Below are 19,816 nucleotides of genomic sequence, written 5' to 3' on the forward strand. Positions count from 1 at the left end.
GAGCCTCTGGGTGTGCCTAAAAGCGGCTGAGGCCACTTTGCCGGGAGCTGCGCAGCGAGCTGGCCTCCCAGGCGCTTCTGGTTAAGCTCAGCCCCATGGGGCTGCCCTTGGTGCGCGCCCTCGGGGGCAGGAGGCGAAGCAGTTGGCGCAGCACGGCTTGGCGCAGTAGGATATACACCCAGGGGTCCAGGATCTGGTTCCATGAGGCGAGGCGCACGGCCAAAAACAGCGGCCGCTGCAGGGAGCTGGAGCCCCAGCCCCCGACGGCCAACATCACCAACACCTGCGGGAAAAGCCGGTGTGAGCGGTGGGGTGGATGTAAGAAGGGGACCAGCAAAGGGTGGGGCTGGGATGGATGGGAACATGACTGGAAGGTGAGGCTGTGAGGAAGGGCAGAGCATCACGCGGATAAATGAGTGTCTTCGTGAAAAGGAGCTATGGAAAGACCGCGAAGCGGGGCCTTAAAGGACGTGGCAGAAGCAAAGACTTTCCTTGGGTGGGGGCTCGGGCTAGAAAGAAGTCCCAGGTGTTCCAAAGGGCGGGGGACTGAAGGGGAGAAAAAAGCCAGTGTGTGGGGGCGGTGGAAGGGGGTCAGAGAATTAAGTGTTGGGGCCCAGAGGGGTGGGGCTGGGGAGGAGGCTTGGTGAGGGTTGGGATGAACTACAAAGACCCCAAGAAGGAGTAAGCTAAAGAGGCTGGGAGGGGCGATGGACATTAGAGGGAGGGGCAAAGGGCGGGCTTTCCTGACAGGTGGGGCTTGAAGGGGGCGGGACTCTGGCTGGGGAAGGGAGAGAGGACCCAAATATTCTCAGCAGGAAGAGGGTAGTAGGGGTCAAGGCGGGAGCAGGAAGAAGCTTGGCTGGGAGGGCCGTTGCGCCCCTCACCAGCAACGGGCTCCAGCAGATGCACGACACCACCATGATGCCCACGAGCTGGCCCACCATCTCCACGTCGTGGGCGCGGGCTCTACGCGCTGAGCCACGGCCCACGACGCTGCTGGGAGCAGCGGAGGCCGAAGAGATGGATGAGGCGGAGGCCGAGCGGAGTCCACGTGCGCCCCAGCGCCGGCGGCTGTCGGGGCCTGAGGCCGGAGGTGGCAGTCGTGAGCGGCGGCGCCAGCGGGCGCGCAGCAGGGCCAGGCCGCTGAGCGTGTTGCACACGAGCGCGGCGAGTAGCGCGGCCAGGCCGAGGCCGGCGAAGAGCCCAGGGAGCAGTGCCTGGTGCCAGCCGCCCGCCAGGCCCAGGCCGATGAAGCACCACGTGCCGGGGTACTGCAGTTCGTAATGGCCCACGCGCACCAGCGGCAGCAGAGCCACGGCCAAGGCCACCGCGGCCAGCAAGGCCAACGCAAGGCGCGCGCGGGCCAGCGAGACGTGCGCCGTGTGCAGCAGGGGGCGTGTGACCCCTATGCAGCGCTCCACGGCCATGCCGCAGCCCAGCAGCAGTGGGCACAAGCCAAAGAAGACCATGCAGCCTCCTAGGAAATGGCAAGCGCCTCCGGCTGGCGAGCGCCCCACCGAGTACAGGTGCAGCACCAGCGCGCCCGGGATCACATGGCCAGCCAGGTCTGTGGCCAACAGGCTGGCGACGAACAACAGGAAGGTGGCAGCCGAGCGACGGCGCCTCAGGCGGCCCGAGGCCTGCGCCAGCAGCGCCAGTGCCAGCACATTGGACACCGCACCCAACGTCATGGAGAAGATGGGCAGTGCCGGCGATGCGCCCCCGAGGCCCGACGGTGGCCCAGCTGATGCGTTGGGGGCCTCAGGCACCATACACGTAGTCGCCTCGCCCACCAGGCTCAGGTTGAGGGTCCCGTAGGGGTTCATGTCAGGTGCCAGGGGTGGGGCTGGGGAGAAGAGGAGGGCAAGTTGAGTCTGGCGCAGGGCACGGCGTCCACTGTTGGGCTGGGACCAGCTGATGGTCACTTCTCTGGGCATTGGGGCCCAGTGACCCCATGACAACTCCAAAGGCCCTGGCTTCCCAGTCTCTGACTTCTCTTCAGTCTCTTACCATCCCAGCTCTTGCTCCCAGCTTCACTCTGCCCTGTCTACTTCTCTGTTCTCTGTGCTCCCCTGGCTCCAGCCCTCCTGTCTGTCATAGCCTCTGGGTCTCACAGACCCACTTCCCATTTACACAACAGCACATTCCTGGTCCCTGGCCCCATCTGATACTCATTTCTGATCATAGGCCTCCACATGACCCACTGCTCCATCTCTGACAGTCATGTCACTTCTGATCCAGTCCCATCCTTGATGCTCCTAGCTCCATCTCTTGCCACTTTGGGCCTATCTCTCCCCATTGCATTGTTTCTGTCCCCAGGGCCACATCTACCCCCCACATTCCCATCTCCGAGCTCCACTGCTCTCTCACTCAGGACCTACCCCTGACCACAGCTGCCTTACTCTGGATGCCCCAGGGTTCCACTCCTGCCAGCTCTATGTCCCTGCTCCAGAAGCCTCCAGGCTGACTCAGGACCACCCATCCCTGGACACCCAGTGGTGAGGGCTGGGAGGGCAGAACTGCCTCCTGGGTTAGAAGGGAAAGGAGAAGGGACAGATGGTAAGAGCGACGGACAGACAGGTAGAGGGAACCATGGCCCCATCCTCCTGTGCCCTCCACCCTTCTTACCTGGTGGTGGCTGGGACACCAGGTCCCCATTGCCTGCTTCTCAGTCCGTGCTGCCTGCCGCACCACTCGCTTCGGTCCAGCTCTCTGGCAGGCTGCTCCCTCCCTTCCTACAGGGGCGGCTCCTCAGCTCCACTTTGTTCCCTGCCTCCTCTCGCTGCCCACTCAGGCCTCCAGGGGCCGCTCTACTGCAGCACCAGCCTTTTGGGGGGCCTGGGGTGGCATACATCCCCCTCTCTTCACTCCTGGCAATGGGTAGGGACTACTCTGGGCTCCAGCTACCCCTATGAGGAAGGGGGCCCCCCAGGGACTTGTCCTGGCCCCCTGTGACCCCGTTCCCTTGGTAGGGCAGGAGCACTCCCCTTCCCCCCAGGCTTGGGCCTCTCGCCTGCCTCATTAATAAAACGGATAAAATCTAAACATTGGAAAATATGAGCGTCACTGGGGGCCAGCTGGGGCAGCTGCAGGGGGTGCTGCTACGCCCACAGGGGCTGCAAGGTTTGGGGGCTACCCCTTGTGGGGGTAGCAGCACTCCTTTGCCCTGCCAGAGCCTTCATGCATGTTGGGTGGGTGGTAGTGGGCAGTGCATTGGGTAGACTAACTTGGGTCAGGCCCAGCTAGGCCAGGAGATCCGCCCACTATTTACACAGGGGCTTAAAGCCCAGCCAGGGCAGCAAAGAGTCATACCCCTGGAGGAGACGGGGACCGGGAGGAGGAGGAGGCCCAGAGACCAGGGGACTCTCCTAGATCCTGCTTCCAGATGTGGTGAGGGACACCTGGGACACACCTGCAGCCTCACCTCCTGCCTTGAGAAGCAGGGACACATACACAGTCTCACACCTGAAGACATACTATCATATCCCCTAACACCCTGAGACCAGCCACATTCCTCAGAGCCTTGGGGTCAGCCATCATCACACCCCTGAACTTACTAACACATTTGCACCCCCAGCATCAGAGACATCCCATAGTTACCAACTCTAACACTCACCACTTCTCTCAACACCCTGAAATGCAGCCCTTTGAGGTCCTTACTGCTGATACAGACCCCCAATTATATCCATATCTCCCACAGATACCCACTAACAGATCAAGACAAGTTTCACGGGCACACTCCACACCTGAGACAAGGAGTGGCAGTGCCCTAGACACCCCAAGATCTTGCTAGTTACCCCCTACCCTAGAAACAGGGACATCCAGACACACACATGCACACAGTTCAATTCTACAGCCATATGGCCACACTCCATGGAGACTCTGCCAGTTACACCCACAAACACCCTTAATATGGTCACAAACCATCAACACTGATACACACAGCCCTACTCTCAACACCGAAACACATACCACACCCTTCAAACTGGAACCTTCTGCCCTGGCCAGTTTGGCTCAGCGGTTAGAGCATCGGCCTGCTGTCCAGAGAGACCCAGGTTCGGTTCCCGCTAAGGGTGTGTACCTTGGTTACAGTTTGTCCCCGGCCCTGGTTGGTCGTGTGGGTGGCAGTCACTTGATGTGTCCCTTTCACGTCGATGTTTCTCTCTCTTCCTCTCTCTCCCTCCCACTCTGTCTGAACAAAAAAATGGAAAAAAATGTCCTCGGGTGAGGATAAAAAAACAAACAAACTGGAACCTTCTACTGGCACAGATACACAAAACATCCACAGGTGCCCAGGAATGCACGGGTAACTCCAACAGCCACTACCCCTACCCCACCAGAGAATATAGCCACGTACCCCAGCCCAGTGGTACCCCCATCTCCCCTACCCTTGGAGCTGATTGCCCACCCATTGGAAATGGGGAGTAGACTAGGTGCACATTTTCTTCTCGGCTCACCCCCAAACATTTCTACAGGGACCTCTGGCCTAGCTAGATCCCTTCCCTTCAATCCTGGTTCTTCCATCCTGGCCTGGACAGGGTCCCACCTACCCCCCTCCCTTCCCAGATTTTCCTTCAATCTTCAAGGATGAAGTGGGTTGTCAAAACAAGCAGGAAGGGTTTATGTCTAGTGCACAGTGCGGCCCGCATGGACACCACAGACCCTGCATGTCCAGTCAGGTGGTGTGTGACGGCATCATGACTGTTCCTCCAGCTTCAGGGGTGGCTCCTCCCCACTGCACTTGCCCTGCAGGCCCAAGACTCTGTTTGAGCCCCCTTCCCCCATCTTTCTTTTTCCAAGCCAGGCCTCCATACCTCCTGGCCCTGGTGCTTCCCAAGACCCTGGGCTATAGCCAGCAGCTTTGTGCCCACTGTTCACATCAGGCTGGGGTGGCAGGAGGCATTGTTCAAAAGGGAGCAATAGTAGGCCAAAAAGCGCAGGCCTTGCCTGGAAGCCTAGTGGCCCACAGCCAGGAGCCTTGTCAGGCAGAACGGGTGGGAAGGAGTAGGCCGCCAGGGCCAGCTCCTAATTCAATTTGGAGCCTGGGGAGGATGGATTTCAGTTGCTACATTTTTTTCCCAGCCTGGGCCCACCCCACATTCCCACCCCAAGGCCACCAAACAGGTCCAACAGCAGAGTCTTTATGTTTGACAGCAAATTCAGCTACAAAAGCCCACCGCCATTGTTCTCATGCCCTGTCTGTCTGGGGCTGGGCTGAGGGAGACACAGGAATGAGGTGGAGAGGTGGGGGGGTTCACAGCAAACTCGTGTTTCAAATGCAGAGGTAGGGAACTCCTCTGGAGGGATGGTGGAATGGGGGATTATTGCATTTGCTGAGGAGGAATGCCCCCACCTTTTGGATTCCTTGTGTCAGGAAACCAGGGAGGTCAGGACCCCCAAACAGAACCTGAGGCTCCAGGAAGACAGAGGAACCAGTTTGGCAGCTGATGTGGAAAGTGTGGGCGGAGGCTGGCTGCCCAATCTGACTGGTCCCTCAAAGAGCCTGACCTGGCTGAGGTAGGTGGGGAACAGGGTTGGGAGTGTGTGTGTGGGGGTAGCTGGGGACCCCAGCCAGGCTGGAAACCAGGGAAGGGGTGGTACCGATTGGAGTGAGGCAGGGGCTCAGCCCCACCTCTAAACCACATCATCCTGGGACTGCTGGGCCAGGGCCAGGCTATGCCAGATGCTGGAGTCTGGGCTGTGCTGTCTCCACCCCGGGGGCTCCCAGGCTGGGCTCAGGTCATCGCAAGGTCCTGTGGGAGGCCTAGTATCGGCCGACTTTGGCGTCCCCGATGGCACCCCAGACGTCAAAGACGAACTCATCAGGGAAGGCAAAGTCACCAAGCCGCTCATCCAGGGCCTCGGCCAGCTCGTCTGGGTTCCTCTTGTCTTTCCCAAGTTCTACCATGGTGGCCGCTGGGGGTGGGGGGAGCAGAACAGAAGTACAGATAGCAGAGGTGCTCAGGGTAGACTCAGTCCACAGGACCTGGAAGCCTCCTCCCCGAGATTCCCATCCCTACCCAGATTTAAGTGCCAACCACTCACCCAACTCTGTGTCCCTGATGCCCATGTAATTCTCCAGCAGGTCATCTACTTTCTCAATTGCCTTCTCTTCAAAGGCGGAGGGCTGGAGATGGGACAGTAAATATAACTCTCATTGTATTCACTAAGTGCCAGGTCTCTTTTTGTCACTTTATGTATATTAACCCACAGGCCATTCTCTGGATGACCCTGACATTATCAGTATTGTTATCCCCCCTTTTTACAGACAAGGCAACTAATAAGGCCCACAAAAGGTTCTAGAACTGGGAGGAGGTATAGGTGGGTTTGAATCCAGTGCCTGGAACCCTTCAGCTAACAGGTGACACTGCTACCTATGAATGTGCAGGGAATGGGGGCCGGGGCCCAGAGGGAACACTCACCAGATCCTCTACTGTAGCAGGGCCCCGGGATCGGAGCCGTAGAGTCCCTCGGCCAGTGCCCAGATGGGGGCCGGAGCCAGGACGGCTACCCCCTGAACGCATGCTGATCATGTCTGTGGGAGGTAGGGGAGGTGTAAGAGTGGGGGAAGCCCAATTCCAGCATGTTCTGGACAGGAACCCAGACATCCTGGCCTTAGACACTCCTCTCTACCTTCTCCAAGCTCCTGCAGGCTCCAGGGGCAGTTGGGGGCTGAGTTGATCCCAAGAGGGCAAGATTCCTGACTCAGGCTTGGCATGCATAGAAGGGCAGCCAGGGACTGAGAATGGAAAAGGTTTAAGGGGGACACTGAAGGGGGCCACATCTGCTCCCAGGGCCTGAAGAAAAGGAAGGGGGTGGGGCCTTGATCTCTAGCTGCTCTCCCCAGGGCCACAGGGTATAGCTGCTGGGCCTAGGACCAGCCCTATCTGCTTGGGGAAGTATTTCAGAGTCCCCCACCCCCACCCTAGGGGCCTGGAGCCCATTCCTGAGAGTTAGTGAAGCCAAACTGAAAAGTGTGTGTGTGGAGGGGGAGGAGGGCTGGCACAGGGCAGCCAAGCCTGGCTTATTGGGGCTGCGGGGGCTGGCCAGGGTTGGGGGCTCTTGGCGGGACTAATGGCTCCTGGAAGCTGGGTGTGGGGGCAACTTCTTCCTGGTCCCCAACCTCCACCCAGGCTGGGCGGAGGGCCAGTATACCCTGCCCAAGGCTGGGCGGAGCTGTAGCTCTTTCCAATTAGGCTAGCTGGGCTTGGGGCGCCACCTTATGGTGGCTCATGGCACTGCAGCCAGGACCCAAGTTAACTGGGAGTCTAATGACGGTCCAGGCGGCAGCTCCTCACCAAAGGCCTTGCGGGGCTCCGTGAGCTTCAGTGTGAAGGTGCGGCCTCGGGGCAGCTCCTTGAGCAGTCGGGCCACCTCGTAGTGCCGACAGCCCAGCAGGCTCTGCCCGTTGATGGCCTCGATCATGTCGCCCACGCTAATGAGCTGGATGTGGTCAATGACGCTGCCTTCCTTGATGCGCTACAGAGAGAGGAGCGGTCAGTCCTGTGGCTCCGCCCCTGGGTCCTATGGCCCGCCCTAACCTCAGGCACCTTGATGAAGGCATAGCCGGCCCCATTGTCCGTGATAGTGAGCCCCAGCGCCTCCTCTGACTTGAACACCTCCACCTCCTTACGCTGCCCCTTGACATGGGCAAAGATGAAGTCCTCCAGCCCAATCTGGCCCCCCAGAAGCTTGTCCATGTCCACTTTGTGAGTGTTGAGGGTACAGAACATCACCTGCAGAGGTAGAAGGCATTCAACTCTCACCTTCCCTCCCTCGACCTTTGCAACCCCAACCTGGGGAGGGGGAGAGTCTGGAAAGGCCAGGGGGTCCCCACCCAGTGCCTGACCACTGTCGGAGCCAGGGCAGGACCCCACTGGGACGTCAGCTCTGCTGGGTCTGGAATATCTGTCCTAGCAAAATCTCCCTGCTGGTTCCATGGCACAGCACCTGGCCCATTGTGGGTGCTTAGTAAATGCTTGTGGATTGAATGAAAGGCACAGGCACCCACCCAGCCTACTGAGACCCCTGCAGCTACTTCTTGCTCAATCCCTCCTGCCCTCTCTTTCCTTGCACTCAAAGTCTTTGGGGTCAGCCCTCCCTATGCATCATGGAAAAGTGACTTTTGCACTGAACCTCCAGCCCCCACAATCCACTGGGGAGCAAGGCTCTCAATGCATGATAGGAATATAATATACAGGCCTGGACATCAGTTCCCAAAATGCACTGGGGTGCAAATTTCCCAATAACTGATGGAAACTCAGCACCCAGTCCTGGCCTCCAGTTTCCCGTAATTCAGTGTGATGCAGGCCTCGGCATCTGCAGCGTAGGCACCTGAGCCACAGTTCAGGACCAAAACGCACATCCAGGCCTTCAGCCCACTATCAGGACCCCTGGGGCTCCCTTGTGTGTACCTCAGCAGCTGGCAGCCGGAAGGCCTCGGCAATCTTGCCATATAGCTCCTTGACGTTGGTAAAACCCTCAATGCGACCAGTGGGACTGCCGTGGGCCAGCTGGGTGTGGAACACAAGGCGGGGCCGCAGGGCGGGGGGAGGGGGAGGCAAGCCCATTTGGGGCCCCCCTGCCCCACCTCCACCCAGGGGTCCCGGGTCCTCCACGCCCAGCCCACCACGGCCTGGCTCAGCTTCTTCATTTTCCACCAGAGGTGGCGCCTTTTTCCGCCGCCCCAGTCCCAGTGGCATGAGCAGCAAGAAAAGGGAGCACGCCCAAGAGACCTGCAGGGTGGAAAAGTGGGCTTAGGGCCTGGGCAGTGGCCTTGGGCCATCTCTCCCCCACCATTAGCATCCTACAGGCCTAATGATATAGTCAGAGAATAGAGGCCTCAGTTCAGATCCCTGTCCCAGCACTTTTACACCAGTACATAATATTAGCAGCTAATATCTATTACAATTCCATGCTAACTGCTCCATGACTTTACTTACACATTACACCACAGTGTGATGTAGGGATCCTATTGTTATGATTACACCCATTTAATGGATGAGGAAATGGAGGCCCAGAGTGGTTAAATTGTTCTTTATTTTTCTATCAGTTGCAGTTATTAGTGCTGTGCAAAAAATTTACAACTCTCCCTTCAAAGCACACAGGAAGATGGCACTTAAAGACCTTCTCGTGACTGGGCAGGCATGCCTCTAGTTCTGGCCAATGAGTTGTGAGAGGAAGTAACACATGACATTTCTGGACTGAAGCATTTAATTACTAGAGTAAGAGCCTTCAGAGGTCTATTTCTTTCTAGCAGGGTGACCAGCCACAATTGACATGGTGGTGGCTCCATCAGGCCAGGCCCTAAGTGACTACAGTGAATGGAACTTCCCGCCAAGCTGCAATGGACAGTGGAGCAGGAATGAAAATTAAACCTTTGTTGAGTTTGGCCACTAAGATTTTTGTTCAGCCACTAAGTTGTTCGTTACTGCAGCACAACCTGTCCTGACTGATACACTATTTTTCTTTCCTCACTCCCCCCACTTTCTGTTTCTTTCTCTCTCTTACTCCCTCCCTCCCTTCAAACAAATATTTTTGGAGTATTTACAATACTCCATACAACATTTTATTTTTCATTATTGCTTGTAGAGAGAGGAAGGGAGAGGGAGAGAGAGAGAGAGAGAAACATAGATGAGAGAGAATACTGATTGGCTACTTCCTGCATGCCCACACTGGGGATTGGGCCCACAACCTGGGCATGTGCCCTGACTGGGAATCAAACTGGCAACCTCTTGGTGCATAGGTTCGACGCTCAACCACTGAGCCACACCAGCCGGGCATCCATACAACATTTTATTTTTTTTATCCTCACTCGAGGGCATTTTTTGGATTTATCTTCAGATAGAGCATGAGGGAGAGAGGGGAGAAGAGAGAGAAACCTCAATGTGGGGGGCATGCAGGACGTGGCCAGTCAATGTTCTCCCTCATTGATGTTTTATTTAAAAAAATTCCCTGAGGTGCTTGGCATGTTTGAGGAACAACGAGGAGGTCTGTGTGGTTGGAATAGAGTGAGAATGGTGGACAGCAGGCGGAGGTGAGGGTAAGGAGGTAACAGGCAGATATAGCAGAGCCTTGCAGGCTGCAGAGAGGACTTAGACTTTTGCTCTGAGTGAGGTAGCAGCCATGAAGGGTTCTGAACAGACTCAGGCTCACAGATCAGCCATAGTCCGGTCTGGAAGGAGTGGGAGGGTGTGAAGAGGGAAGGTAAAAGAGGTGACATTAGTCAACTGTGCATGGCTGTACAGACTGGGAAAGAGTTCAGATTTAATTTTTCAGTCACATGTCCAAAGTCATAGAGGCTGGCTGCATCTTCAGGTCTGATTCCCAAGCCCAAGTTAATAACCACAAAATTGTCCCCTAAGTGGCTCAATCTTCCTAGGCCTCAGATGCTTGGCCTGAAGATAGGGACATTTTATCCCTGGCCAGGTTGTGGTGAAGATCAAATTTATTTATTTATTATGTATGTATGTATGTATTTAATTTAACAGAGCTTTATTTTCTACAAAAGATCATGTTTCTACCCGGCCGGTGTGGCTCAGTGGTTGAGTGTTGACCCATGCATCAGGAGGTTGCCAGTTCGATTCCTAGTCAGGGCACATGCCCAGGTTGTGGGCCCGATGCCCAGTGAGGAGAATGCAGAAGGAGGTCAATCGATGTTACCTATCATCGATGTTTCTCTCTCTCTCTCTCTCTCTCTCAAAATTAATTAAAAAAAAAAATCCTAAAGTGTCTCTGCAGAATAAGCACACTGCTACTTTCAAGGCTAGATATCAAGGTGTGCACATAAAGGTGCTGTCAGGCTGACCAGTAAATATAGACATCTTAAGTTTCCAGTCTTCCAAATTTTCCCAAAGACTTGCCCTCACTATAAGGATACAGTGACTGAACTGTGAACAGATTATTTCAAAGTATGATCAGAAGAAAACTCGCATTGTAAAAAGTGCAGATTCCTGAGTCCTGTGCCATAATCATTGAATCAAAATTGTGTGTGTGTGTGTGTGCTTGTGTGTCCAGTCAGGCTTCCTAAGTTTTTACATGCACAGGACTTATTTGGGGATCTTGTTAAAAAATGCAGATTCTAATCCAGGAGGTCTGGGGTAGGCTATGAGATGATGCCTTTCCTCAAGCTCCCAGGTGACGGTCATGAAGCTGGTCCACACACCACCCTTGGAAGACAAGGTGCAACAGTTTGTGCACCAATGCATGACCTAGTACTGAGGTGCTACCATGGGTCGACTTTTCCTGCCAGTTTAATTTCAAAGGTAACTGGCTCATTGCTGAAGTCATATTAGCCTGCGTTGAATGTAACTTCATCCAATGAGTAATTTCTTTCTTGACCTCCTCCTAAGTCAGTTGATCAACTCAATGTCCTCTTGAAGCCAGCAGGTACCTTTGTTCAAGGGACATGCCATCCAAGAAGCACTCATAATACCATGGCTTCCTGATCTCCCTCCCCACTCACCTGATGCTAGTTTGGGTGTTCTGAAGATCAAATTTATACCCAATTATATTTTTCTGTGTAAAAACCTTCCTGTTCCATCCCTTCAGATAGTTTATTCCAGGAGCTGTCCTACATTCAGTCAAGCCCAGTGGGCTCCTCCACCCTCATCCATTCATCTGTTTGTTCATTGGTCTGTTCATTCATTCATCTATTCTCCTCTAGTATCACCTGGTCCAGCCCCATCATCACTCACCTAGACTACTGCAGCTGTCTCCTCCAGGTCTTCCAGCTTCTAACCTTGCACTCCCCTACAGGCTCTTGTCAACACAGCAGCCAGAGAGATCCTGTAAAACATAAGCCATATCACATCTATCTTCTACTCTGAACCCTCCCAGGGCTCCTAACTCACTCAGAATAAAAGCCAATGTCCCCTCCTCAGCCCACGGGTCCCCAAAGATCTGTCCCCAATTCCCATTACCTCCGTGCCCTCATCTCCTCCCACTCTCCCCCTCGCTCACTTCCTCCAGTCACTAAGGCCTCCCAACACATGAGGCATAATCTAGACTCAGGGTCTTCGCACTGGCTGTGTTCCCTGGTATCCACACAACTCACGCTCACCTCTTTCAGGTGGAAAATATATTTCATTCATTTATCTTGTTCATTGTCTGTTTTATGAAAGGACAGGGGATTCTGTCTGTTTTATTCATCCCTATATTCTCAGTGCAGAGAACAGTGCCTGACACATAGCAGGTGCTCAATAAATATTTGTTGAATGATTTACCCTAATATTCACCAGCCTACCAGACCCTTGGCCCAGCTCCGGGGAGACAAAGGGGGCACAGGGTGTAGTCCCTGCCCTCAGGGGGGTCTTGTCTCCCCAGTAAAAACACACCTCTATGGTCCCTTATCCCTTGCTTCTCAGCATAGAGCTGGGCACAAGGCAGGTGCTTCATCTATCCATGGAGACAGGTATTGTATCTCCACCTTTGTGTGTGTGTGTGTTTCCACTCTCCTCATAATCAATGATGCTGCATACCTTTTTTTTATTTATTCATTTATTTTAAATATTATTTTTTTATTGATTTATTTTTACAGAGAGAGGAAGGGAGAGAGAGATAGAAACATCAATGTGAGAGAGAAACATTGATGGGCTGTCTCCTGCATGCCCCCCACTGGGGATCGAGCCTGCAACACAGGCATGTGCCCTGACCAGGAATTGAACCAAGACCTCTCGGTCTATGGGACGATGCTCAATCTACTGAGCTACACCAGCCAGGTGATGCTGAATGCCTTTTTTTAAAATCTTCACCTGAGGATATTTTTACAATTATCTTCACAATGCAGAGTACTCTATATTATCACGGCGAGCTACCGAGACGTCACTTTATATTTACCTTCAGACAGAATGGGAGGGAGAGAGAGAGAGAAACATCGATGTGAGAGAGACACATTGATCACCTGCATAACCCCAACTGGGGCCGAGGACCAACTGCCACTGAGGTATGTGCCCTTGGCTGAAATCAAACCCAGGTCTCTCTGGTCTGCGGGCCGACGCTCTAACTGCTGAGCGAAACCAACCAGGACTGAATGCCTTTTAATACATTTATTAACCATTTGGATTTGCCCTTTTGTAACTTGCCTGTTTACATCTTTGCCCATGTAAAAATACTTACACAGCATGTCTTTTTTTATTCATTTGTGGGAACTCTTTATATATTGTATTCTGAATACCATACTATATATTCTGAATACTAGTCTTTTATTGGTTACTTCCATTGTTAGTACCCATCACTGGATCTAGCACACTGAATATTTAACAAAAAAGAAGTTCTGAATGAATAAACCAGTACTGCCACCTCAAGTTATTTCATTACCACTCAGTGATTAAAAACACACACACACACACACACACACACACACACACACACACCCCTCATCATCTCCCCTGATTCTCCTCCCTTACCATACACTGGGAGGCAGGATGCTAAGAACTTGAGTCTGAAATCTGGCTTCCCCACTAAATAGTTGTGTGGTCTTGGGCAAGCATCTCAAGCGATCTGAGTTCTAAGGAAGTAATACATGTGCCTGGAACAGTTCCTGGCACACAATATAAGGATTCCATAAATGTTGGTGATTATTACTATTTCCATCTATAAATAGAGAAGATTCAAACTTCCTCTCTTTCTCAGGACCCCCATGTTCCATTCACCAATTCCCAAACTCCTTATTCTTTCTGCCCACACTCACTACCCTGGTTCAGACTGGCTGCCATATCTTCACCTGTGAGGGGCACATTATGGTGGTACATTAAATGGGTAATTCATGAGTTTGCCTTCCAGGCCAGAAGTGGTGGCCTGGATTCAAATCCCACCCTTGCCACTTACCAGCTGTGTGGCTGTAGGCAAGTCACTTCACTTGACAGGGCCTCAGTTTCCTCATCTGAAAACAGAACAGAATTCCTATCTCTCAGAGTGCTTGTGAGGATTCAAAGAGATTATGCATGTAACATGCTTAGCACTTTCCTTGACATTTATTTTTTATTTTTAGTTCAGATAGAGCAGGAAGGAGAGAGAGGAGGAGAGGGAGAGAGAAACGTTGACATGAAAAGGACACATCAAGTGGCTGCCAACCGCACGACCCAACCAGGGCCGGGGACAAACTGCAACCAAGGCACATGCCCTTAGTGGGAACCGAACCCAGGTCTCTCTGGATCGCAGGCCGACTCTCTAACCGCTGAGCCAAACCGGCCAGGGCGACTTTGCTTGACATTTAATGTAAGGAAGCTATTATTATTGTCATTATTATATTGTCTCCTCCCTTGCCCTGCTCAGGAACATCCCAGTCCTCTCTGTCTTCCAGGGCCGACTCCAGGCCACCTCCTCCAGGCAGCCTCCCCAGCTTGCTCCATCTTAGAATTGCCCCTGGGATCCAGATGGCTCAGGCCCATGAACTTAATTACATGTTGCCCTGGCAGAACTCTTGTCTTCCAGTCTTAGGCTGCTATTTAACTCTGTGTCTCTATTTTAAAATGTAAACCAGATCACATTACTCCCCTGCCTCAAATCTTACAACGATTTCCCACCTTACAGAGAAAAAGCTTCAAACTCCTTAATATACCACTTGACTTGCAGAATCACCACTTTGGCTGCATCTCCTGCCTCAGCCACCCTATTCCAAGATTGGTCCAGCCTCAGAGCCTTTGCCCTGGCTGTGCTCTCTGCCTGATCTTTGTAGGGCTGGAGTCTTTTTGTCATTCAGGCCTCAGTTGCAAAGTCACTTCCTCTGAAAACTCCCCTTGCCCACAGTTCCTACTATGCCCCCCCCTCATATTTTATTCATAGCACTTATTATCATCTGTAGGTATCTTTTTTACTTACTTGTTAGCTTGCTTGTTGCCTGTTTCCCCTACTAGAATGACAACTCCCCAAAAACAAAAATTTTTGTCTTGTTTACTATTGAATCCTATGTGCCAAGAACAGTGCCTGGCATAGAGTAGGTCTCAATAAATATTTGTAGAATGAATAAATCTTGTATCTTCATTCTGAGTGCTCTGTAAGTCCCCCAATCCTGTCTACCATGGAGTTGCTAACTGACACTTTCTCCCCTCATTCTCAGGCTCCCCACAAACCTAAACACAGGGCTGGAGGAGAGTTTCAGCCCCTGCACTGAACGGGTTAGCTGGAATTCTAGCATCCCTACCCTCTCTTTCCTGTGAAGAGCCTGAAACTTACCAACCCCACAGCCACACAGAATCCTAGTGGGGTGGGGGGCAGGAAGTGGGAAAGGGGGTTTCTGTGAGAGCACATAAGCTCATGGTGTAGGGGGGAAATACTATACCCAGGTTCCCCTGTCCAGCAGGGTATTGCTTTGGAGAGGAGGGCGGGAGGCCTCTGATTCAGTCTTGAAAAACCAGCTCCTGGGTGTTTCCGGGGAGAACGCCTACTGCTCTGGCATGGGCCCAGGCTTCCCAGGGGGACCCAGCAGGCATGGGACCACAGCATTCTGGCCCCCTGCCTATCTCCCCTGAAGATGTCACTCTCTTCTCAGGACCCAGGTAGTATGGCCTTGCCTTCCAGCTCAGGGGAAGAAGGGACTTGGGGGCAGCTTACTGCTTAAGCAGCTGGTGTCTGGTGATCTCTGGGGGGGAGGTATGGGGGTGTGGGAAAAGCAAAGACCAGCAGGTGTGGCCCAGATAGTACATACCTATGGGGTGTGTGTGTGTGTTGGGAGGGGAGGTGGTTAGCCAGCAGAAAGTGGAAAAGGTGCTCAGGAATATCTAAGCCATGGAGCCACTGGACATGTAGTCTAGTTGAGACGCCAGTTCTGGGCTCTGAGATATGGGTTTGAGTCCCAGATCTGCCGCTTGCTAGCTGTGTGACCTTGAGTAAATCACTCTGCCTCTCTGGGTCTGCTGCTTAACTCCTAAAAGAAGTAACAGTATCCTCCATGACGTGTTGAAATGCAGTAATATGCATGGTAAATACCTGACACGGAAGTGTTCGATCAATGCTAGTCGGGGTGATTTTTTTCATTATTATTATCCGGACCTCAGTTCTTCCCAAACCCTCTGGGCCCTGGAGGATTGGGACGCGCCCAGCTCTGGGGAGGTTCCTGGGTAGGGCTCAGAAATACCGACTCCACGTCTGTCCTCGTCGGGTCAGAGGCTGTCCTGAGGGGAGCACAGGGCAGGGGTGCGGCTGGAGACCCCATCGCAGTGGCGGGAGGCGTTGGCCCTCTGCCCACAGCGGAAAGGGAGGCGCCCAGCTGGGAAGGGGCCTCAGGAATCCCCTTGCCTGCCCAGCCGACTCCAGCCCGTCCATGGGGCCCGCCCCATCCTGTACGATCGGCCGCATCACCGCGGGTTCGCGACAGGGTCCACGGGGTGGAAGCGCCGTGACCTGCGAGCCGGAATCACTCACCTGTGCCGCCGCCTCTCAGCGCGCGACCAGCTCTGCCCTTAGCAAACTCCGGCCCGGACCTTTCCCGCAGCCTCGGACAGAGGGCGGGGCCGACGACCGCGCCCGGCCAATCAGAAGTGGCTTTCCGGAGCTCGTGGCCAATCCACGCCGCGGCTTAACGTGTAGGGTGGATCCGACGGAAACATTCCAGAGGGATCCCTCCGCCTCCTCCGGCTCTTCCCGAACCCGACTCCCCCCCGCGCTGTAGCGCAGTGGACCTTCCCGGCCCGCCTAAGCTGCGGCCGGTTGTACCACCGCAGGGCTGCGTAGGGGGGGGATCTGAGGAGGCTGGGCCCCGACCAATGGAGGGGAAGGAAGGAGATGAGCGACCAACGGGAAACTTGGGGCCTTGAACCACTTGCTGTAGGCTGTCTGTGTTGGGTACTGGGTGGTAACCGGCGAGGGACTGGCCGTGGGAGCCAGGTGACCGAGGCTGAGTTTTGGGGAGAGGATGCAAACTCCCAGTCTCCGGAAAAGCCTGGAAAGGGGCCAAGGGCAGCCCCCAATCTAGCTCTCCGCCTGGACTGCCCCTGCCCTAGCCCGCCCATCCTCGGAGCAGATAAAAAGATGCATTTATTCCAGGCTGGCGGAAGGGGGCCTGAGATGAATAGGGAGGGTCCCGAGTGTCCCTGCTTCCTGGAGTGTACAATGGACAAGGACATTCATTCATTCATGCATTCATCAAATATTTAATGTGCCCCTGCTCGGTGCCAGGCTCTGTCCTATCTCTACCGACACACCGAAGAGCAAGCTGAATGTGCTCCTGGTAGAGGTAACAGCGCATGCAAAGGCCTGGAGTCTGGAGTGAGAGATAAAGCCCTTTAGGATAGTGCAATATCGTAGGAGCTAGCAAAGCAATGTGAAAGGATGCAATGGAATGAAGACAAGGGCGAGATGACCTGTTCGCTTGTTTGTTACACCAGCAAACATTTTTAGAGCACATATTAGGGCTAGATTTCAAAGAGTACCCCGGCAACCCAAGCCTCTGCCCTCAGGGAGCTGACCTTTCAGTGACTCAGTGTCCTCCATCTTACTGTGAACAACTCACCACCCCACCCGGTACAGAGCACATATGTGTGTATGAAAGGACCAGGTAATTTCACCATCTCCGGGTTGGGCTTGTAACCCGGATTGCTCAGGCGGGAGCAGAACCGAGAAACAAAGACACAAACGCACCTCAAAAAGGCCAGGACGCTCAGTTCCCAGGACAGGTAAGAGCTTTCCTTGTTTTACTTCAAAGCCGGCCACTGGGCAGGTGGGGCTATGTGTTCTGGAAACTGTAGTTCTTGGAGGCCTCTAATTGCTAAGACTCTGCTCAAGCCTCATTAAAAGACTGGGTCTTTGCAGCGCCCAGGGTGAGCTGCTGTGCATCCCAAGCCCAATCAGGGCCCAGCAGAGGGGCAAAGTGAAAGGGGAGAGTGGGCCCTGGGCTTAGCTGCTGAGGGCTGCTGGGGCGGGCCCAACCCAGCTGGCAAACACCGAGATTGCCATGGCAACAAGTTCAGCTATTGTGCTCTTCTTCCTGTTCTGCTGACTTTTGCCACTACAACTGAGCAATTGGTTGCCGTGGCTGGCCCAATGTCTTCTGTGGGACTGTGCCCACTGCCCTGGTTGCACCTGACATTTGAGTTGCCCCCTACACACCTGGAGAGAGCAGGACATAGGGCGAAAGGGACAGCAATATCCTGAGCCAGAATCCACCTGAAGCCATCTGTTTACTGATGAGGAAGTGCCCAGGGAGGGGTAAGGGAGTTACCCAAGGGCACAGAGCAGTACCTGGCACCCCCTACCCTCTTTTAGAGCTCAAGAGGCATGCCTGAAAACAGGCTGGGAGACCCAGCTGGTGAGGAGCTCAGATTCTAGTGTTCCTTCAGCTCCTTTTTGGTGGTGGTGGTGGTGGGGATTCTAGAATGCCAGCTATTACATGCAGAAGGAAAGGTTGAATTAGAAAAATCACCATTTTGCAGCCAGTAGATGAATAAATGACTCAGGCAAGGCTTATCAATGAGGAAGTGGATATTCAGTTTCAAAGAAGCAGTCCACAGATTACTTGTTAATTACAATGGGGAAAAGATACCAGTGGGGAAACCGGGAAGTCACCACCACCTTAACCAAGTGATCAAAGTTAACATCACCAGTGATAGGACAGGCAATACTCACATACCCCCTCCTGTGATGTCCTGAGCAGGACACACTATCACCTGCAAAATACTTTGTCCTGCCTAAAGTTTTTAACCTGAATCTAATCTTGAGGAGATAACCAGACACATCCCAATTGAGGGACATTCTGGAAAGGAAGGAAGAAAGAATGGATGGGTGGAAGGAAGGAAGGAAGGAAGGAAGGAAGGAAGGAAGGAAGGAAGGAAGGAAGGAAGGGCAAGCAAGCTGACCTGGACTCTTCAAACAGGTCTATGTCATGAAAGGCAAAATCAATCCCTTAATCAAATGAATGAATAAAATCTGGGGAACAGTTCTAGATTGAGGGAGGCAAAAGAGATGACTACCAAAATCATATGATTTCATATATATATCATATATATATGATAAAACAGCTATGAAGAATATTCTTGGGATAATCGGGGATATTTGAATGTTGAGTAGATGTTAGATAATCATATCATATTCAGGTTCAATTTCCTTATGTACTAAGGTTACATAAGAGAATGGTCTTATCTTTTTTTTTTTTCATCCTCACCCGAGGATATTTTTCCATTTTTTGTACAGATAGAGTGGGAGGGAGAGAGAGGAAGGGAGAGAGAGAGAGAAACATCGACTTGAAGGGACACATCGAGTGGCTGCCACCTGCATGACCAACCAGGGCCGGAGACAAACTGCAACCGAAGTACGTGCCCTTAGCGGGAACCGAACCCGGGTCTCTCCGGACCGCAGGCCGACGCTTTAACCGCTGAGCCAAACTGGCCAGGGCGAGAATGGTCTTATCTTTAGGTGATACATGCTGAATTATTTAGTGGCAAATTTGTGATGGCTGCAACTGTCAAACGGTTCAGAAAAAAATGTATATACTATTTTATACACAGTATCATAATATGGTGTACATTACTATTAATACATTGGGGGAGAAAGAGAGAGAAAGCAAATGTGGTAAAATAGTAACAAATGCCACTAAATCCAGGAGAGTGGTATGTGTATATGGGTATTTATTTTATTCTTGTAAGTTTTCCAGAGCTTTGAAATTTTAAAAATAAACATTGTGGAAAAATACCCACATTTCTTTCTCATCCCCAGAGACAAACTTCCAGTGTGTTTAATGTGCACTGTTTTTTTTGTGTGTGTGTGTTTTTTTTTTATTCTCACCCGAGGATATTTTTCCATCTTTTTTTTTGTTCAGATAGAGCGGGAGGGAGAGAGAGGAAGAGAGAGAGAGAGAAACATCGATGTGAAGGGACACATCGAG

The 19,816-nt window shown here is 53.0% G+C and overlaps 2 protein-coding genes across 4 annotated transcripts; both read right to left on the bottom strand.

Moving 5' to 3' along the window:
- Positions 1-16: 16 nt before the first annotated feature.
- On the bottom strand, positions 17-3,035 carry PTGER1 (prostaglandin E receptor 1). 2 transcript variants are annotated; one of them, XM_036241032.1, is made up of 3 exons: positions 2,382-3,035; positions 885-1,846; positions 17-283 (listed from the first exon to the last, which is right to left on the bottom strand). In XM_036241032.1, exons 1-3 carry the CDS (start codon positions 2,656-2,658, stop codon positions 17-19), a joined length of 1,506 nt encoding a protein of 501 aa, XP_036096925.1. In that variant the 5' UTR covers positions 2,659-3,035. The 2 variants fall into 2 exon arrangements, with proteins under 2 accessions (XP_036096925.1, XP_036096926.1); XM_036241033.1 differs by lacking the exon at positions 2,382-3,035 and having other exon boundaries at positions 885-1,905.
- Positions 3,036-5,154: 2,119 nt separating this feature from the next.
- Positions 5,155-16,437, bottom strand: GIPC1 (GIPC PDZ domain containing family member 1). Of its 2 annotated transcripts, XM_036240199.1 has the most exons (9): positions 16,363-16,437; positions 13,828-13,882; positions 11,697-11,787; positions 8,415-8,735; positions 7,551-7,736; positions 7,299-7,479; positions 6,423-6,535; positions 6,046-6,127; positions 5,155-5,916 (listed from the first exon to the last, which is right to left on the bottom strand). In XM_036240199.1, the coding sequence occupies exons 4-9, from the start codon at positions 8,700-8,702 to the stop codon at positions 5,765-5,767; spliced, it is 1,002 nt and encodes a 333-aa protein (XP_036096092.1). In that variant the 5' UTR covers positions 8,703-8,735; positions 11,697-11,787; positions 13,828-13,882; positions 16,363-16,437; the 3' UTR covers positions 5,155-5,764. The 2 variants fall into 2 exon arrangements, with proteins under 2 accessions (XP_036096092.1, XP_036096094.1); XM_036240201.1 differs by lacking the exons at positions 13,828-13,882; positions 16,363-16,437 and adding an exon at positions 12,753-12,838.
- Positions 16,438-19,816: the final 3,379 nt, after the last annotated feature.

This window comes from Molossus molossus, unplaced genomic scaffold, assembly GCF_014108415.1.
Source record: "Molossus molossus isolate mMolMol1 unplaced genomic scaffold, mMolMol1.p scaffold_m16_p_4, whole genome shotgun sequence".
Taxonomy (NCBI): Eukaryota; Metazoa; Chordata; class Mammalia; order Chiroptera; family Molossidae; genus Molossus; species Molossus molossus.

Coding starts and splice junctions, on each gene's coding strand:
- PTGER1 (XM_036241032.1), bottom strand. CDS start 2,658: ATGGGGACCTGGTGTCCCAGCCACCACCAGGTAAGAAGGGTGGAGGGC. Junction 1,847..2,381: donor TAAGGCAGCTGTGGTCAGGG/GTAGGTCCTGAG, acceptor TCTTCTCCCCAG/CCCCACCCCTGGCACCTGAC. Junction 284..884: donor TCTGCTGGAGCCCGTTGCTG/GTGAGGGGCGCA, acceptor CTTTTCCCGCAG/GTGTTGGTGATGTTGGCCGT.
- GIPC1 (XM_036240199.1), bottom strand. CDS start 8,702: ATGCCACTGGGACTGGGGCGGCGGAAAAAGGCGCCACCTCTGGTGGAA. Junction 7,737..8,414: donor TCCGGCTGCCAGCTGCTGAG/GTACACACAAGG, acceptor CTACCTCTGCAG/GTGATGTTCTGTACCCTCAA. Junction 7,480..7,550: donor CCGGCTATGCCTTCATCAAG/GTGCCTGAGGTT, acceptor CTCTCTCTGTAG/CGCATCAAGGAAGGCAGCGT.